At 42.2% G+C, this 19059-nt stretch overlaps 1 protein-coding gene across 1 annotated transcript in view; it reads right to left on the bottom strand.

Moving 5' to 3' along the window:
• The window catches only part of AFF3 (AF4/FMR2 family member 3), a 371463-nt gene extending 358638 nt beyond the window's left edge, over positions 1 to 12825 (bottom strand). Inside the window, exon 1 of the mRNA XM_026066422.1 lies at positions 12662 to 12825. Within this exon, the coding sequence (XP_025922207.1) occupies positions 12662 to 12825 (164 nt within the window). The remainder of the gene's footprint in view (positions 1 to 12661) is intronic.
• Positions 12826 to 19059: the final 6234 nt, after the last annotated feature.

Here is a 19059-nt window from a genome sequence, read left to right as displayed (position 1 = left end):
ATGGTCGCTTGATGACCATGTCTCAGCTAATAAAGTGAGAGTGGACAAGATGCACATCTTTCCCATTAGAGACACAAAACTGATCTTTCCCTCCAGAATGGATCCAAAGGGTGCAAAGGCAAGATTTTTTCCAGTGCCAAGGCTCCTCAGCAGTACCCCCTATAGCTATAAATCTGATATCTTACATGTAGCTTAGAAGGTGTAGGTCAACATAGCTCCACTGGCTTGTCAAAGCAGTGTTGATTTACTCCAAATAAGTATCTGACTCAGAAGTCTAAAGAGCAGATGTGCAATCGTGTAATCTTTATCCCAGGTAGGTGATTTCTGCTACCACTTAATAAAAGTGCTAAAAAAGCATTAGGAAGCGTATTTGTTTTATCTTTCCGCGATTATTTTGCCTTGTAATTGCAAACATCATGCGTTAAGTTTGACAAAAATTAACTTATGCTTTGGCAAATATTGGTGGTTTTCTTCATGTTCCCCTGATAAAGGTAGTCTGACTTTGATATTGCTTAAAGCAGTCATAGTCTTTGTTCTTCAGAAACGATAAAGCATTTCTAATTCTGGGTTTTATAATACTACAATATGGAGAGACAGATTTTATCTTAATAACATCTATATTATGATAAAGAACTAGATACATGACAGGAAAGCGAACATTTCAGTTCATCTACAATTTTCCATCACATCAAAAGACACTACATGTGAGAATGATATGCTAAAACTTCCCATTATGCAGTTTGGAAACACATATATTTATTCCAAAGCAATCAGTATTGTTGAGAGTAACCCCAATAGCTGATCTAGATGTTTCACCACCAAAATTGATACTTTAATTACAGTGTAATAAGATACTGATCTTATTTCTGTACATCTTCTAAGATATTTCTGTGAGCAAGATGCTGAATGTAAAGAGCTGTTTCTGAAACAATAATTACAAATAATAACACAGATGCTATCCCTCCCAGCTATGTTGTGACACCTAAACTGTTGTTAGTTTTTAATTCAACCAGCAATGAAATAGGATAAACTCAACAAGAATTCCAGAATACCAGAAAAAGGTAATAATTTCTGTGAAGGAACAGAGAATTGGGCTGAACCATTCCTAACCCTGAAGAGAGAACGAGTTGTTTATTCTATATAGAACAAAATAATAAACAAAGTTCTCTGCATCTTCCAATAATAGAAGATGTGAAAATACACAGTATTAACTATACGCACGTGAGCTTTCACTTAATATGCACACAGGTAACTACATTTTAAAAAKCTCTCTCTCTCATATATGCATTCTTTCATATATGTGAAATTTATACACACATACATATTTAGAATGGGCCTGAGTCTGCCTACCTTGTTCACATTGAGAGGCATCTTACCCTGCAGTAGTCCCATGGATATCAAGCAGAGGTAATGCTCTTCAATCTGACTATGGGTGGCAGATTTCACCTATATATAGCAAGTCTATATTTATCTCCATTTTAAGTGGTTAATTTAGCCTGTATCACTGAATTAAATATAAATTATCTGCTAGCACAAAAGCAGTTTGGGAGCAATTACAGTCCCCTATCTCCCCCCACCCCAAATTCCACTAAAAATCAATGAATAATATGCAAATCCCAGAGCTTTTTTTATACTAACCAAGTTGAATTCTTAATACAAGACAAGAAGAAAATCATAGCTTAACATACACCAGTAGATGTAATAAATAATGAACAGCACTAACAGCTTAACATCATAAGGAAACAGATGGAAAACTTCCCTCCAGAGATCATTGCATCTAGTATTAGAGAATGAGTTTCTGGACGTGCACAGGGTGAACAGTTCAAGTCTGAATTACAATGAGGTTTGTAACACTTTTATTATAAATGTAAGAATTTCATGTCTTCCTTTTAGAAAGTACTGCTATTATAGCATTCATCTGTTTCACTGAAGACATGAAAAGCAAAAGGCAAAATCTTATGCTGCTAAAGTGTGCATAGCGCAATCAATTCAAGATCTCGCTCTGGGAGTACCTTCACTGGGTTTACAGAATATGGTAGGGCTACAATGCCATCGTCTGTCCAGGAAAAGAAACAGAACCAAAGTTATAAGCTAACTCTTTCCTAGCAGTGTTCATCTACGAAACTAAAAAACACTATTAAGTCAATAGCTATTATATTTGTAGGTCAACGACTATTATATGCTTAGAGAATAATAATGAAACAATGTCCAATCTATTACTCCGATAGCACTTCCTTTTTCACATCAAGTAGTTTGTTAGTGTGATCAAAGTGCTTTACAAACGATGAATACAAGAAACAGAAATTTCTCTGGAATGTGAAGCACATTTGTTTAGTTTGAATAAACCATAATGGAAAAGTGAACCAATTATCACATCTTGCATGCATTTGTTTGCATCTTTTTCTGCACATGATGTCCAAATAACGTTACGTGCACTATCACTGGAAGTAGCCGAGCTATAGCAAGACATCATCCTTGAATGCTTCAATGAGACTCCCATCAATGGGCCTTTGAACCCATGGCACGGATTCTGACATTATAATAAGAATTTGTTCATGTATGTGTGCTGCATGGATTAGATTAGAGCCCATGTCCCTCACCTGCCATTAAAAGGATCTCAAAGCATGTTGCAAACTCCACCTCTAGAGAGACTTTTTTTAAAGTGTCTATTATAGCAGCATCTATTTGCCATGTATGAGAGTACGTTTCATATAGAATAGCTGTGCAAATATTAATAAATGGAGCTCCTCAAGAGGATGGAATTTTTTCTTCTTGCTTCCTTCCTCCACTCTCTTCACACACACCTTTCCCATTTTACAAACCACAAAAGAGGCATAAAAGCTAAATGCTTCGCTCAAACTCTTTGAAGTCCATTTCAGCAGAGCATGCCCAAGCCAGTCGAGTTCCTATCTGGTCTGTCAACTGTTAGATAACTTTGCCTCCAGCATCAGATGGATGTGGAGACCACCACTTTCTCTTCTTGTTGTAGTTAYATAAACACAACTGAAACCTGTATTGACTTTGAAGCCTGAACTTTCAGATGGCTAAAAGTCTGGGACAACTGTAGGGTCAGCCACAATACCTTTGGTAACAGGATGAGGAGCGGAAGCTGATACCCTCCTGACAAACTTGCTAAGCTTATAAATGTCTAGCACTCATTACGTTACACATGAAACTGGCCAATAATTTCAGGCTGCTGTTCCAAGACACAAATTASTTCCAAATGCAGGACTTCACAGAAATAGATGGAAGAGGACCAGCTGAAGAATGTAAGAGACACTGAAGAATTATTTCGATAATAGGAATACTCAATAATTTTGTATTGCACAGTTTGATATTGGACCAAATGACTCTTTACAGCGCCTTGATGTAAAGACAAAGCTAGAGTTCATTGCAAACAGAGGGCTAGTAAAGTACTCACAAAGAGACCAACTGTAGAAGAAAAGAAATAAGAAGCAATACAATAACTTTCCAGAATGAAAAAAAAAAAAAACCCTTCTGGGCTGCTGAAACAGCTAAAAAATCTCATCCCAGTGTGCACACCTGAACACTGTCTGAAGAGATGCAGKGACACAGGGCTGTGGAGCAAGCTGATTGCAGGGACAGTTTGGAGGGGCTCAATATTTCCCTTCTGTCCCATCAAGGGGACCCACGGTGGCTATGACCAGCAGCAGATGTCAGCACAGGCCAGGAGGCTGTGGAGGACTCTGACTTGGAGCCACCTCTGCCTGCTTTTTCCAAGAGAATGAGAGGTTTACACCACGAGTTTTGTCTCAAACTAAATGGAGTCAATAAGGTTTGTATTAAACCCTGGGATGAACTTCAGGCTTAGGTTCAAGATCTTGCATAATGAGGTTGTTGATTTGTATTTTCTTAGGGCCTGGTCTTGCCTTTGACCTTAACCAGGCTAAAATAACAGCTTTTCTGTGCTCATCACCAAAGGTCTGTGACTCTAGCTCACCATCTTTACAGCACAGCATGGTTGCTGGTGTATCAGCTAACTGTGGCTTGCACAAAATTTCATTCCAGTTTTTCCTGAGATGACCAGCTTTGTCTGCCAAGCAAATCCCAGGCGGCACTGCTGCTGCTGACTAGGATGATAACAAAATGAGCTAACATGAGGAAAAAATTCCCTGTGGAGTATGGTGAATTGTAGCATGCCAGGTTGATGCTGGAAGCTAAGATTCCCTTCCTCCTCACTCCCACCTTGTATGTGCCTCCTTTTGGCACTCTCTCTGTCCCCTCTCATTGCCATGGCTGAGAATATGCAGCACTTCCTCACCACCCCTTCATAGCTTTGGATAAGAATAAAAAGAGGGAGACTTCTTCTGAGGAGCTTTTTCTTCCCCCTCATCCTTTCAGTTCCTTATCCTTTATTCTTTATTTTTGTTTTTCCTGTGAAGACAGAGGCCAGCTAAATTTGTAAGTGCAGGTTCTGGGGTTTTGTAATGGAACCAGAAGAAAGCGACGTTCAGCAACTTGCCTGCAAACCCAACTTGGCACAAGAAGAAAAATTTCCCTCAGTACATTTGAGGTTTTGTGAGGAAACCACGTATTTTGTTTCTGAGGTTTGCTTTTAGCCTTTCTCTTTTCCTTAGGCTATGACACATTACCCCACAGTGGCTGGATTTATCATTTATTGTCTCAAAACCCTTTAAAAGTGAGGTGCTATCTATATAGCTTTGGGAAACCCTGGTAGATGAGGAGAAGGGATGTCCAGAATGAATGCAAGGGAAACCTTTGAGGGCTGAACCAGACCACTGGTTCTATTGGGGAAGGGACCTTGACCCTACAGAGCCTTGTATCATTTGACTTACTAAGAAAGTAGGGTTTAAACCACTAACCATGTGGATTTATACCCTTCAGCATACATTACAGCAGGCAGACACGTGCGTACTGTTAGGCTGTGGCTATGGGCCTGAATAACCAGGGCAAGGGCTGAAGTCAGAGGTTGTGCTTATGTGAACAGTTTCTATCTGCACACAAGCACCAGGACTGGAACCTTTATTATTTTGCAAAGAGAAGTCAAGAAACGTGAGAGGCTGAAAAGAGAAAGGATGTCAGAGAAGCCAGCAGCAGTAACACAAAGAGGAGAGAGAGTTCATATTTTTCTTTAAAGAAGAGCAAATTCAAAGAAATTAAATGAGCCACTAGGCTGCTAGACTTCAGTGGAAAGGCAGGAAGTGGAAGAGTTCAAGCTTGTGCGCTATCACTGACTCATTGCTCTTTGAGAGGCAGCTGTGGGCATTCCTGGGTATCTACTATTCACTACAGGACTTTAGTGTTAGCAGAAGTAACTCTCACACTTCCTGCCTTTTCCCATTGAAACTCATAAGGTTGCCTTCCCATTGTTTTTTGTATTTCACTTATTTAAATAGTGACAAATTAAGCACAATTGAAAGCGATTCATTTTTCAGATCCAAAACATACTGAGCAGTTGGACAAGTGCTGACCTACATAGCACTTAATGTAGAGCGAGGATGTTTATCCCAGAACAGGATTCTGACCCACTTTTGTGATGGAACAACACAGGTACAGACTATTGTTTGTGCTCACAGTGGTTTTGTAGATAAATTATTAGGTTTTACTCAATGCCAGGACTCAGAYCAATTGAAACTGTTTAACAGCCATTAAGTCACAAATATTCCATACTCCTATTAATAAAAATGTCAGTCTGAACCTCTTACAGAGTTTTCCATTTCCAAAGCTCTTTACTATTCTTATCATTATTATTAAATATTTATATTACCATAAGGCCCAGAGGGAACAGCCAGGATTAATTCCCTATAGTGCTAGGTTCTCAACAAACAAACAAAATGTAAATATTAGCTAACCTATGTCTTGTAACCAGTCTTGTTACTTTGCAGCTAGCCTCAGCATGCTGGAGTGGTGAATTGCCCTACAGAGACGCGAGTATAGCAGGCTCTATGCACTCAGCGGAGAGATGTAAACAATCTAGCACTCAGGTCTTCTGAATTGTCCTCTGAAGGCAAACACCTCTCTCCACCGATCTCCGATGACTACACAGGGAGCCTGTTTAATGTCTGTGTTCTGAGACCAGACAGAGAGAGGCACAGGTCTCTTCACAGAATAGAAAAGAAAAAGCAGAAACAAACTTTAAAAACCTAAAATATTGCTCCATTCAGTGTGTAAAATACGGTGAGGATGCTGTTTCCACATATCATCCTGGTCAGACAAAAGGCTGACATGCATGTCTTCCTCCCTCCTTCCTGACACAGTGCAGAAGGACTTTGTTTTTCTCTCTTGCTGATGCTTGGAATGAGCCCTCGGCAGAGCTCTGGGCTATTCCAGCACCATGATGAATGGTGACATTATCAGAGTTGATACATGACAAGGAGCCACGCGGGGAGCTACGTGGATGTGGGAAGAGGCAGGAGATAACCCTATGCATTGTCAGGATTCAAAATGTAGCAGCTCTCCCCAGGTCCTCATCCCAGTCCTGTCCCACGTCTAGGCTCCATAACACTCCACAGAACCAAGCTCTGTCACCTTGCCATGCTGGCGCCCCAGCACCCTGGTGCCTTTGGACACTGGTCCTTGGGCCATAGAGCCTCTTCACAGCTGGGAGGAAGAGCGGTTGGATGGACAGCCTGCAGGGAAGTGGGCCAGGGCAGGAGAAGGCACCTTCCAGACCCCATCAATTCTGTCTTCAACCGTCATTTCTGCATCAAGTCCCCCTACTTGCCTATCTACACCATGTCAGTCAGTCCTGAAGTCAGTGTTTCTTCCCATCTCTGTTTCTCCTGAATTTCCTTAATGTCATCCTCAGGCCTGGGAGTGGCCACAAGAGGGTCACTTCCCTTCTCAGCTGAGGAAGGGGCTTTCTGGAGCCTTTGCCTTCCCTTTGCCTTGTAGGAGAGACAGWGAAGAGAGGGACAAGCAGCAAAAGGGGCTTTCCTGTGGCTCAGAAGGGGTGCCAAATTGAGGGGAAGCCTGTATTGTCTCGTGGCACACGGTGTTCCTGTGGTGCTTACCAAGACCCCTTGCTCCTTCTGCCCACCTATATACCTATGCGTCGCTGTGGTGAGAGGACAAGTTGGTAACATGCCAGCTCACGATTTAGTGCTGGCCCACAGATATGGATCTGCAGAGGTCTTTCCTTTTGGAGAAAGTGGAAAGAGTGTTCGTTTGAATTATATGTAATACAGGGAATTGCTGGAGCCTGAGGACTGCATCTCAGTGCCGCTGTCCTCAGGAGACGGTTGTCAGTTAACATTTTAAGAAACACACAACTGGTGAAGTTAAATATTTCAACCCCCCAGCCACACAATCAGCCGCTTTAGCACCACAAGTCTCCTTTCATTCCCTCTAAAATCTCTTTGAGTYGCAAACTCTGTGCTCCTCAGTGGCACCCCAAATGTCACTGCTTTCAAGTCACGCCTCTGTCGTTACAGTCTGCATCGCTCCCACATCCCACCCTCCGTGTGTTGCTAAGGGCTCTGGAACCATATGTCACCATTGATTTCTCCAGATCCAGATTTCTCTAGGGAGCATTGCATACCCATATGATGTCCCTACATGCTACATTTTGCATTTGAATCTCTGAGTCACAGGTAGTGGAACAATGTGTGAAAAAATAATCACATATTCTGTGGGCAAAGCACTTCCTATTGAGCATGCATCGTAAGTTGTTCATGTGCATCACTTATCCCACTATGTCTATAGAATAAATTATGCTCAAGAAATTTACTCTCAATGGCCTCTTTCAGATAGCAGCAACGAGTAAGATAAAACCTGCCACTTTATGTCAAGTCACACTCGTTGAGTACAGATTTAGTAATAGTAATACTTATCTTTTATGTAGCACTTTACATTTTCCAGTTGCTGCACAGAGATTAATTAATCAGTTAGACATATATAAGCCAGGTCTAAAGCACATTTTGAAGGACTGACAGATGCCTGTGCTGCTACAAAAGCGCAGAGGCTACCATCCGACCCTCAAACGCACAGGTATATTTAATTGGAGTGARATACTAGCACAAGGCTTGCAATCTACTGAGATTTAAGTGGGGCTTCAGGGGTTCAGAGGCCTTGTTCTCCTCTCAACCAGATTAAAAAAAAATGTAAGCAAATACTTACTATTCTGCGATACATCTTCTAAACCCTCTCCTGCAATTAGAACAGTTACTTCCTTTTAGACTGGGAAATAAGAAACAAAGATAGATTGTTTTGCTTCCAGCTTTTCATTAACATTAGTTGTCTGTGGTACCCCTTTGAGAATTTCTTCTGCAAAGGTTTAAATATCCTCCCTCCTGTGCCCTCCCAACCCTTTTTGGGCATTTAAAAAATCTCTCTGTGTGGTGGAGAGGAAGGTGATGTTTCCAATGATAATTTGAGAGAAGGCCCCCACTGTACAACCATGATATCAAATAGCAGGATCTCATCCAGCCTGGCTACCCTGCTGCTGTTATTGCTGCCGTTAAAGTGTATCAGACATACTTTCCGAATCAGGCCAAGCCTGGGTAATTGGAAGTTGGAACAAATTCAAACCTGAGCCAGCAGACAAGGAATCATGTTGTTCATTGAATTTGTCTTCGACAAAGAAGAAAAAGCATTTGCTGTGGAGCCCTCCAGACAGCAGCATTCACCAGAGGAGCAGCTCTAAGTTGCGTGAACGTGTTGGTTGTCATCTCAAACCATTTTCCAAGGCTGGATGTGATTGTGCAGCCTTTCCTACCCCAGGCTATGCCCACTGGAGGAAAGCAGAAGTAGYGCAGAGGCAGCATGGTGACTTATGTTGAAGACATGCCCAGCTTGTCATAAACTAAAACAAACAAACCAACCAACCCGTACAAGAAGCTGCTGACATTTTTATACTTAGGGACTTTCTTTTTTTGTCATCCACCTTCCTGATATCTTCAGAAAATGTAAAAAGGCATTAATATGCACATGTGTGATTAGTCCTACCCTTATGCCTGTCATATACTTGCTATGTAAAGAAAAATCTTACACTAAGCATGTCTAAGGTGCTCAGATGCGCTAAAACTGAAGCATTCATGAAACTGCAACATAGGCCTTGAAAGCATCAGTTTGAATTAAGAGTCAAGAGTTTTAAAATCAATAAATGTGGGGCTCCTTTTATTTGTCTTTTAGTTCCAGAGTCCTTAAGTCATAATTTCAGAATATTTCTACTCAGCCAGAAGGACTACCAATCCTACTATTATTTACAGCAAAAGATGATATTCTCACAYAATCAAATGACTCCAGCAACTGAGACTTTAAGAAAAAGTACCAGTTATTCTGAGAAAGAGCTGGCAACACTGCTATGAGACATTACATTTTCCATTTTTTGGCATTGTGCATGTTTACATTTGTATTCATGTAAGCTTTTTTTGCATTTAGTTATAGAGGCACTTCTGTTGTCCACAGGTGCTTTCCTGTCTTCTTACCTTTACTGTCACTGGAAGTTCTGTGATAAAGGCCACAGAGTTGCCCCCAATTTTTAGCAGTACCCAGACACCTGCTTCTCATCGAAATCAGGGATTTTGCATTGAAATTGATGTTTAAGTACTTTAAACAGTGCTGTAAGGAGATACTCTCGTGCTCCAGGTGCCCTGCCTCCTTGATGTCCCCTGTCATCTCCACCTCTTCACGCTGCCGCTGCAGACATATATCCCTTTTTTTTTTGCTGGAGCTCAGACACATCTGTCACACAAGTCAAAGAGCTCTGAATCCAGCAGCTGGCAAATGACTTTAATCTTGGTGTTTCTGAATTCTCCCTAGCCTTTGGGGTGAAGGGAAGATGAGAAAAATAAGATACCCAGGGTATGTTGCTGCAACATTAAGAATGAAAAGTTCAGTGCCCAAAAGTCACAGAAAGAAGAATTTTAGTGGAGTCAGCCACACTGTGCCTGGCGCGTCCTCTCCTGTTTGATGAGCCCTTGGGAGATGTGACTGAATGCTGAGACGGGCAGCATCCTTGGTATCTGACTGCTGCCCCCAGCCTGGCTGACCAGTTCCCTGCACCTCTGGGGTAGGAGCTGCCAGGATTATGTCCAGCCTCAGACGGGCTCACAACAGGGCACTCGGATCATCACTTTGCTCTATGAATGTGAGTGGTGCTCTCAAAGCCCCAGGAGGTTATTCACCTGTATAAGTCTCCAGTGCTTAGCCTGTGTACTTTGACAGAAGTTTAACTGCTTGACCTTTTGGAGGAGACACATAAGGCCTGATCCAAGTCACACTGAATGCACAGGAGCTAGGGTATAGCATCRTCAAAACTACCAAATAACCAGTTCTGGTCTTTCACTATATAACTGAATTTTTGTTGTATCTGAACTTCAAGAGGAGAAGCAATTATTTTTCTGAGGTCGCTTTTATCATGACTGTTACTGTGGATGGAGGATTAAAATGTGCATGCAGGCCTGTGACATGACATTTTTCCAGAGACAGAGCTCCAAATCAAAACCCCTTAGGTTATTTTCAGGAAGGACTATTTTGTGACTGCTGTTTCACATTAAAAAAAAAATGCAGAGGGTCACTTTTAAAATATCACTGTCATTAAACTCTGGCTAGCAGAAATAAATGTTTATTCCCTCTTTTTCCCTCTCACAAAGAATACCTCCCCCCTCCAGAAGACTGCCAGTTAAATTTTGTAAAGTCCTTATTATCACACTTCACTACATATCAGGATGAATGAAGAGAGCTGTGCAAACACTGCAGATATCTTTTCTTTATTACAGCTGCAGCCACTCCCCAGAGACRTTATTAATGTCCACGGTTCTTGTAAAGAGATGGCATACACTGGAATCTGATTACTATTCAGATCAGCAGCCGCGCTCAGTCTGTCTGTGAACCAGCACATTAGTAGGTACATAAAGGGCTCTTGCTGTGGGCTGAACAAGTTCCTAGGGCCTCCATCACGAAAAGATAATGGCAGCGTGATTGCCAAAATTTTGTGGAAATTGTGCTAAGCCAAAGCAAAACAAAACCCAAGGTAGGGGATGCGTTTTTCCTGGGCAATTTATTATTTATCACTGCTCAGCAAACTCCTTTGTTCTTGCATACGGTAGTTACTCTCCATTTATAGCTCACTTGGATGCATAATCTGAAAAGAAGATATATGATGCTTTTTAAGAATGTAGGGGTAAGTTTCATTCCCTGGGCCAGGCCCAGGTTTGACAAGGGGCAGCTACAGGAGGACAAAAGGTAAAAAGAAATCCCCATGAAGTCTATGGTCACTGCCACCTTGGGGTTTCTGAAGAGAGAAACATGTTGCATGGGACTACCAGTCAGGAGTATTTTATGGATGAGGAAAGGCACCCATCCTGCCAAGTTCAGAGCTGCCCACAGCAGGTTTGACTTGCACGGTGGGCTCTGTCAGGAGCAAATAAGTTGCTCCAGTGGCAGCAGAAGTGAGCGGGACCTGGGTGGGAGCTGGGGGCCTGCCCTGCCTGCAGTCACAGAGCCCTGAATGACRGAGGGTGAGCGCCCGCAACTCCAGCTTGATGCCACCTGCCTGAATTTATGATAAATCAGACTTTAATAATAGCCTATTGCCAAGCATGTATGCGTTTGGTGTGAAGAGCAGGCAGCACATCCATAAAGTGTCCATCCAGGCTGGAAAACTAATACCTGTCCACCCTGATATAGCCTAGGTCAAGACATATACGTGGCAGGTAAATTTGGTAAGAAGAAAGGAGAAAGATGTTTAGCAATGAGACTCAGTCAAGGCAGGAAAACCAGTGTTCACACAAAAGGATCACTGAAAGAAAGGTGCTTGAGGAAAGACAAGAAGAATGTAAACGACCTCAAAACCATAGGCCTGAAGCTCTTCCATCCACTGCTATACTGTTCCCAACAACATCACAGGTAGCCCCAGGTCACTCACAACACCAAACCTCCAAAATAAGCTATTTCATATATATACAGCAAAAGAAAAGCCATGCATGGCTATGTACTTTCAATCCATGGGCACTCAGAAGCTGCTCTTGGAAACATGGGAAGTGAGCAACACCATCAGCTTGTGACAGAGCCACAGGGCAAAACCTGGAAAATTAATTTCTCAGAGAAATCTCTCTATATACATGAGATATGCAGAACTGTGGTGCATGTGAGTGTGCAACTGATTCTCACAATAACACAGAAGTAGCCCACAACCGTGCCTCCGTGAGAAAGCATTTCAAAATGAAGAAGGCCAAGTGCTGAGACAGGAGTGGCTTCAGCAGACAGGAAGAAACATCCCATCCTCAGTATTGACTCACACTGTGCTTTCATCATTGAACATTTCTCTATAACAAGCCCTCAGTCTGTGCATCTTTAATTCCTGCCTGCTTTGCTTGCTGAGAGAAGGCTAAGTCATTTTGCTTATGCTGAGGACATCTGGCCTGGCACTCGACTCCCAGATAATCCCAGACAAGGTCATTAGCAGTGCTGCTTTGCCCTTCCTGCATAAATCAAGAATGAGACATGTAGTAGAATCTTCTCTTTTCTACAGCCCCCATGATAAGTGGTAACCATGAATCTCAGCCTAGACCTGCTCTGTCTCATTAGTATATACGGGAGGAAGCTGATCTCTGGAGTTTGCTAGCATAACAGTATTTTTGCCCAGTTTTGTGCATTCTGACTCAAGGGCTTTACRTATTCTCAAAAGCTCCCTAGCTTGTTATAAACACTGCCTTTCCAATAGCTGCTTACTTACATGCCCCTGAAAGCACTGTCTACTGCACTGTTAAGGTTCATGATGCATCCAGCCCCCAGGAGCTGCCCGCCACTGGGCCGTGGATGAGCAGTTTCCCGGACTTCGCTCTCTCTCACTGTCTTCCCGAAGGAGGATGGAGATGCACACTGCTGTGCAGATTTCATCCTAGTCAGTCCAGACTGTGAGCAGTAAGAGACAYCATTTCTTTTAATTAAAATGAACTTGAAGGTTGGAACAAGCTGTGTCGATGACCTGTAACATCATGGCCTGTCAGGGCAGAGATTTAGGCAGCAGCTGCCTCGGAGGAGAGACTCTTGACTCATGTAGAAGACCCACGATAGATATGTTCTTTTTAGTCAATGCAGATTTTTTACATGAAGCAAAGTCCTGCCCCATTCTGCACCAGTATCAAATTGTCTCTTCTCCCCCTTGGTCACTACAGAAGAGGTGTATGGAAATAGGCTCCCTGTGGGAATTCTGTGAAGACTTTTAGGAAATCTGAAAAACCTGTTTTGTCTGCCTCATGACAAAGATACATTGCATCTGGATGCAACAAAAAGGGGGGGGGGGTAGAAGTATTGGACAGCGAATATTTTCACTTGCATATCCTCATCATAGAATCACATTGCATTTGTTTTTAAAGGCCTTGTGAGTCTTCTTACCTTCTGGTAAGACGCATAGAAGTACAAGACTGATCTCATACTGGAGGATGAAAGATTTTGACAGAATTCCTCGTTGTAAGTGTTACCCACGTTTCCAAACAGCAATAAGCAATGAATAGATTGAGATGTTGTCTATTTGTAATATAAGTTGCAAAAAATGCCAAGCCCTCCTTGAAAATGTTTTTGCTCAGAGAACAATATATTTCCCTAGAAAAGTTTTATTTGTTAGGCACTTCAGTGCAATTACTTGACCATATACAGTGTGGCTGAGTTGCACTGAAAAATTGATACTTTCCATAATGGTGTCTCATTACTAGTGATTCATTGGAGAGGTGCTGCTGTGATAATTAGTGTTTTATGGGCGAATGGGCAACACATTCTTAAAGTAGTCCACTTCCCTAACTATGATTTATTTAAGTTGGTTGGTTTCTGATAGTCATGTAAATAAATACATACTAATGGAACATAGCGACAGCGCTTCTGTTGACAGGTTTCTGTGTCTTACCAAAAAGCAGCTGAAGAACTAAATCTGCATAAACAAATCCATAATGGTTAGGGGCTTTTATGTGTTTTTGCAGGAGCAGTTTTGACTGAATGCACAAAAAGATGCAAATTTCTCATCTCCGTCAATTTTTACCTCCCAGGCTGCCTTCAAAGCTTACTTTTTAACTTAGACATTTGGAGAGGATGATGGTGGGTGAATTAGGGCTATGATGCATCTGTTGACAACCCACTGCTCTTACTGAGGCTGGCTTCCCCCTCCCACTCCATTAATGTGCTTCGTCTGCTAAGTGTGCCCTGTGCTTTGAACAGCACCCCACCAAATCAATTCTGCATGGTCAGCACAAGTAAGGATTTGGCCACTGCTTGTAGTAGGTGCTGGGGCAAAGCGTGCGACACATCTTCTCCTGGTAGAGGTCACCATYGTCAACTACTTGCCACCACAGCTTTGCCAGAGGTTACTGCTTCCCAGATTTACCAGCTGATCTACCCATGTAAAAATGAGCCAGAAATGGTGGGTRTGCAAAGTCAGCCTGGCAGGGGTTAGGAAGTGCGCACAAAGGCAGAGAGCTGGCAGGGCCATGGGGGCTGCCCTGTCTGGCAGATGTGGGGTGGATGCTGCAGGCAGAGCTGCTACAGGCAGAAGAAAAGCATCGGCCAAACCAGCAGCATGGCAGGTATTGCTCCTTAGCCCTGGGAGTCGCCAGCCAGGTCCTTGCAAACCCTGCTCATAGGATGGAGCGCAGTGAGTGAAGCTGGMAGAGCTCTTTGATTCTGTCATTCCTCAGATCACCATGAGAAAGCTAAAATAATGTTTCAAAAGCAGTCTTCATTCAATCACAGCAAGAAAAAAAAGCAAATAAGTTCTAAAAAAACACTCTTGTTTTTTTCTGTTACAATTATGGCATCATATGAACACAACTTCAGCTTCTGTTTCACAATTTATACTGCTTCTGCAAACTCCCAAGACATGCATGAGCTTACTGAGTAAAACCCTAGCTCCACACAAGTAATTAGCAAAACTCCCACCCATTTCTCCAAGCAGAATTTTACCGACTATGAGTAGTTTTTGTTTCAATTCAGAATTCAAGCATGTATATATATAAAAAATATTATATTATAGCCACAGTAAAAATGTATATAAACACATTCATATATTCAGAAAAAGGAAATAAAGGAAGGATATTTACTAATAGAATACATAACAGTTTACATCTGCTAGTATAGTTGCAGGGAATTAGACCAGATGTTGAAAGTCTGTCATCTTTTATTTTGAAAGATATTCTTTCAGTGCATATAATCTGGTGTGTCAATTAAAATATGTTCAAGAGTAAATTTTTTCTTCAGCATTATAAACTTACCGCGACATGGTGGCTGAGTCATGCTTATCTGAATCACTTCAGATTTTCTACATTACTTTAATCAGACTTAATTCCCTGCAGRCATAAAGAAGACCAGTGCCTTGGTTGTGCCAGTCTGGAGGGCATGATATGACTTTCAAAGGTCGACAGACAGAGTGGGATGTTCTTCCCCTTAGTCTCTCATAATCCTGTGTTCTCCCCAGGGATAGAAAGCTGTTTCTTCTCTAAGTGAAAATAGTAGCAGTTTCTTTTCATTGCTGTCTTTAAAAGCCTAATATGTTTGGTGAATATGCCCTCTGACTAGATAGAGGGACAGGGAATAATGCAAGAAACAGCCTGTTTTCAACTAGATCGGATGTTAAGGCCCCACACCTCAACTCTTACCGCAAGGTACCTAAATATCTTTGAGGATTTGAAACTGCTGGACTTCACACAGCCACTTACTCATCGGTTTCTCCCTTCCAGAGTTCTCCCTTTGAGCRCTCAATACTTTAACTGGCCCTTTCCTGTAAAAAGCTTTGTTATAATTGTGGTATTTGAGTAATGTATAGATAAATATTGTAGCAATGGGGAGAGATGTGCTGACACAAATACAAATTATTGTCACACAAGCCTTGCGGTATAGGCAGTCATTGACAACATGGTTACAAAACAGACAACACCACAGGCCCCATASTTGCAATCAGTCCCTTGGAACATATAGTCCAGCTGCTTCCCAGGTGTTGAATATAACCTTGTGCCTTTAAGTAGCAGTTTCTATCATTTTTCTCATCTCTTGGTGGAGGGAGTGAGAGGTGGGTAAGTACCCTCTCACTTAGCGTGAAAGAAGGGTGTCTGCCCTGACCACCAGTTTCAGCAAAACTGTGGTTGTCTTTAAATCAACACAACAGATTTTGGAAGCTGCTGATGGTCCACAGCAGGCCTCACTGCAGGTGCCTCGCAAAGTCACCTCCCAGTCCCCTCACTCACCTCAGGATCAACTCCATCCGTGTCACTCCCAGGAGATGCCTGTCTCAGCTGTCCTCCAACCTCCAGCTACGAAGCCTCTACAACCTCTCCAGACAGCTCCTGCCATGGTAGGGGAGGGAAACAGGTAGAAAACATGCAGAAAGGTTTATGTTGTGTCTAATCTACACCTTCTTTGCTGAAAAATAGGTCTATTCCTATTTGCCWCCTCCCCAGCTGACGTGAAGGGCAGATTATGTGTCTCTCCTAAGGCTAAACTGCACCCATTTCTTTCAGACTTCTCTTGTACATCATGTTTTCTTGGCTCTGCCTTTTTCAGTGCTCTCTTCTGAGTTCTCTCCCACTGGGTCACACCTCTCTTCAAGTACAGCACCTGAAAAGTGACATGGTCCTCCAGCTGAGACCRTGTCAGTGCTGAATAGAACAGAAAGATTACTTTACGCACCTTGCAAGCCATCTTCCTGCTTATACATGACTATGAGGTTTACTTTTTTCAGTTCTGCATGACATGGTAGACTCATGCTCAGCCTCAGATCTACTACAATTTCTAGATTAACTGATTTATAGATCCATTTATTTGCGTGGTTGATTCCTCTCTGACATTTGTCGTTTGTACTTTGGACATTTCCCTGTTAAATTACATACTGCTGGGGCTTTTTTCAGGCCATATCTCAAACACATCAAGTGATTTGAAGCCTGCCTCCAGTACTGCAGAGGCTCCTCGCACCTTGCCACTGTCTGTAAATGCAACAGGCTCATTCTCGAGTCCATCATCAGCACCATTGCTTTTGTTATCAAAGGTACTGAGCTATCACAGAGCTCAAGCAGCCTCCYGCTGAGCCCCATTTTGATGATGAGCTATTTGTAAGTAACCTCTGATTAACATTTTCCAACCCATTTTGTACTCGCCTTGCAGTATATCTRTCTAGACCACCCACTTCTTGCACTTGCCTGCGAGAATGCTGTGTGAGATGCTGTGACCAGACATGTATTTGCTTCTGTCAACAAGATCTGTCACTTTCTCACATAAGGAAATAAGACTAGTTTGACAAATCCATGTTGGCAGTTACTCTTTCCATGCTCCCTTCCAGGTGTTTGATTATTTGCTTCAGTATTTTTGTAAGAATTGTTGTTATGCTTATTAGAGTGGTTGGTGTACRCTTCCCCAGATGCTCCTTCCTGCTGCCCCCAGAGAGAGGCACCCTATCTCTCCCTTCCCAGTCCTTCAGAAGACATGAAAATTACTCATCCTTTGCAATTTCTTGCAAATTTTCATCCCCAGTGTCTCTGAAATTTCAGGCCCCCATTTCTTTGAGGATCCTAACATTCATATCATTATGTCTAGACAAAATTGAAAACATCATATTTATTTAGAAAGTATGTGTTAACCTGGTCCTTTGAACTCAGTTGGAGGGCTTGTTTATTTTCAGTGTAATATTAGTTACATAAATCTCCATTTTATGTTCCTGCATGAAAACTTTGCTGTTGACTAAAAGATACAAAGACTGAGTCACTTCCTTTGAGACACACTATGTTAAAACATGGGATGAGTGTCTGAGATCTCCATTTTGTCATGAAGAGCTGAAATAAAGAAATCTTCCAAGAGCAGCTGGCAGAAAATATTTGTAATGAGAGCTGCCAACTACTAGAGGAAAGTGGCTTATTTATACAGGGGCACCACTGAGACAGACTGAAGAGACAGACTGCATTGGATTTAGAAAATGAAAATCACCCAAGTGGACAAGGCTGTAAAAACTCTATAAGATAAAAAATGAATTTTGCAACCCAGCAGCACCTGCATCTGGCAATCTCATTCATGCCTTCTGTAAGAGATAAACCTTCTTGCTATATCAAATAAACCCCATAATTACATTGCTTAAGTAGGATATTAAGAGGCATCATATTAAGTCATTACATGACCCTTGTCATCATCAGCCCTGCCARGCAGTGAGAAGGAGAGCTCTTGCTCCCTGCTGATTTCTCTTGGTATCTATTTAAACACACTGTGGTAATTAGAAACATCTAAATAAAGCCTTGCCCAGGATTACAGKGGCTGAATGGAATAAACCTTTCTTCCTCATGGCTACAATGTCCTTCCGCTGTCCTCACCTGCTGTTGTGTGTGTGCGTGCACACATACTTGCTAGCAGCCTTGCGGATGGCCAGCTCTGCCGGGTATTGAAGTCAGTTCTGTTTGATATAATCCAAAGCTCTGTGGGGTAAGAAAGCAAAGCGATTCAAAGAAGGCCTCCTCCTTTTCCTGCTCCTATTGATAGTGCCTCTGCCACTGGAGAAGATGATCTTTCCACAGTGCCTGACAGACATAGCTGCTAATTCTCCCTGCCTTACTCCTTTATGCCTTTCTTTAAAGGGAAACCTGCAGGTTTCAGAAGCCAGCTTCTTTCTAGGCTTCCTTCCTAATTACCTGTACCACCATCATTAAATGCAACACATATATTGATCACTATCATGAACGTTGCTTTTATAATATTCAGTGACTGTGAACCAAACTTTGCCATAGACGTGGGTTTCAATGACAAAGTATATCTGAGTGCACCCCACAGACTTCCCTTCCYTATAGTAACTGTAGTTGAATCAGAAAAAAAAATCACTCAAGTTTCCATCCTTTAGCTCTGTCTAAGATAATATTACTAGCTCAGAAACACAACTAGACACCTAGTCCTGGTGGAAGATTTCWACTTCAGACGGGAGAAACCCCTTGCTGAGCACGAAAGGTGACTGGGAACACATATCCAGACTGAACTGGCTCCCAGATTCACAAAACTTATCATCCAGAAAGATTTATATTCACTTGTCAAAGCACCATTTTTAGAGTTTATCTTCCACTTGCCACAGGAAAACCACTACAGAAGGCATCCCAGCTCTGCTCTGTGCTGCCATCAGTTTTC

This window comes from Apteryx rowi, unplaced genomic scaffold (assembly GCF_003343035.1).
Source record: "Apteryx rowi isolate R43461 unplaced genomic scaffold, aptRow1 scaffold_103, whole genome shotgun sequence".
Taxonomy (NCBI): Eukaryota; Metazoa; Chordata; class Aves; order Apterygiformes; family Apterygidae; genus Apteryx; species Apteryx rowi.
This window is presented reverse-complemented; position numbering and strand designations above follow the sequence as displayed.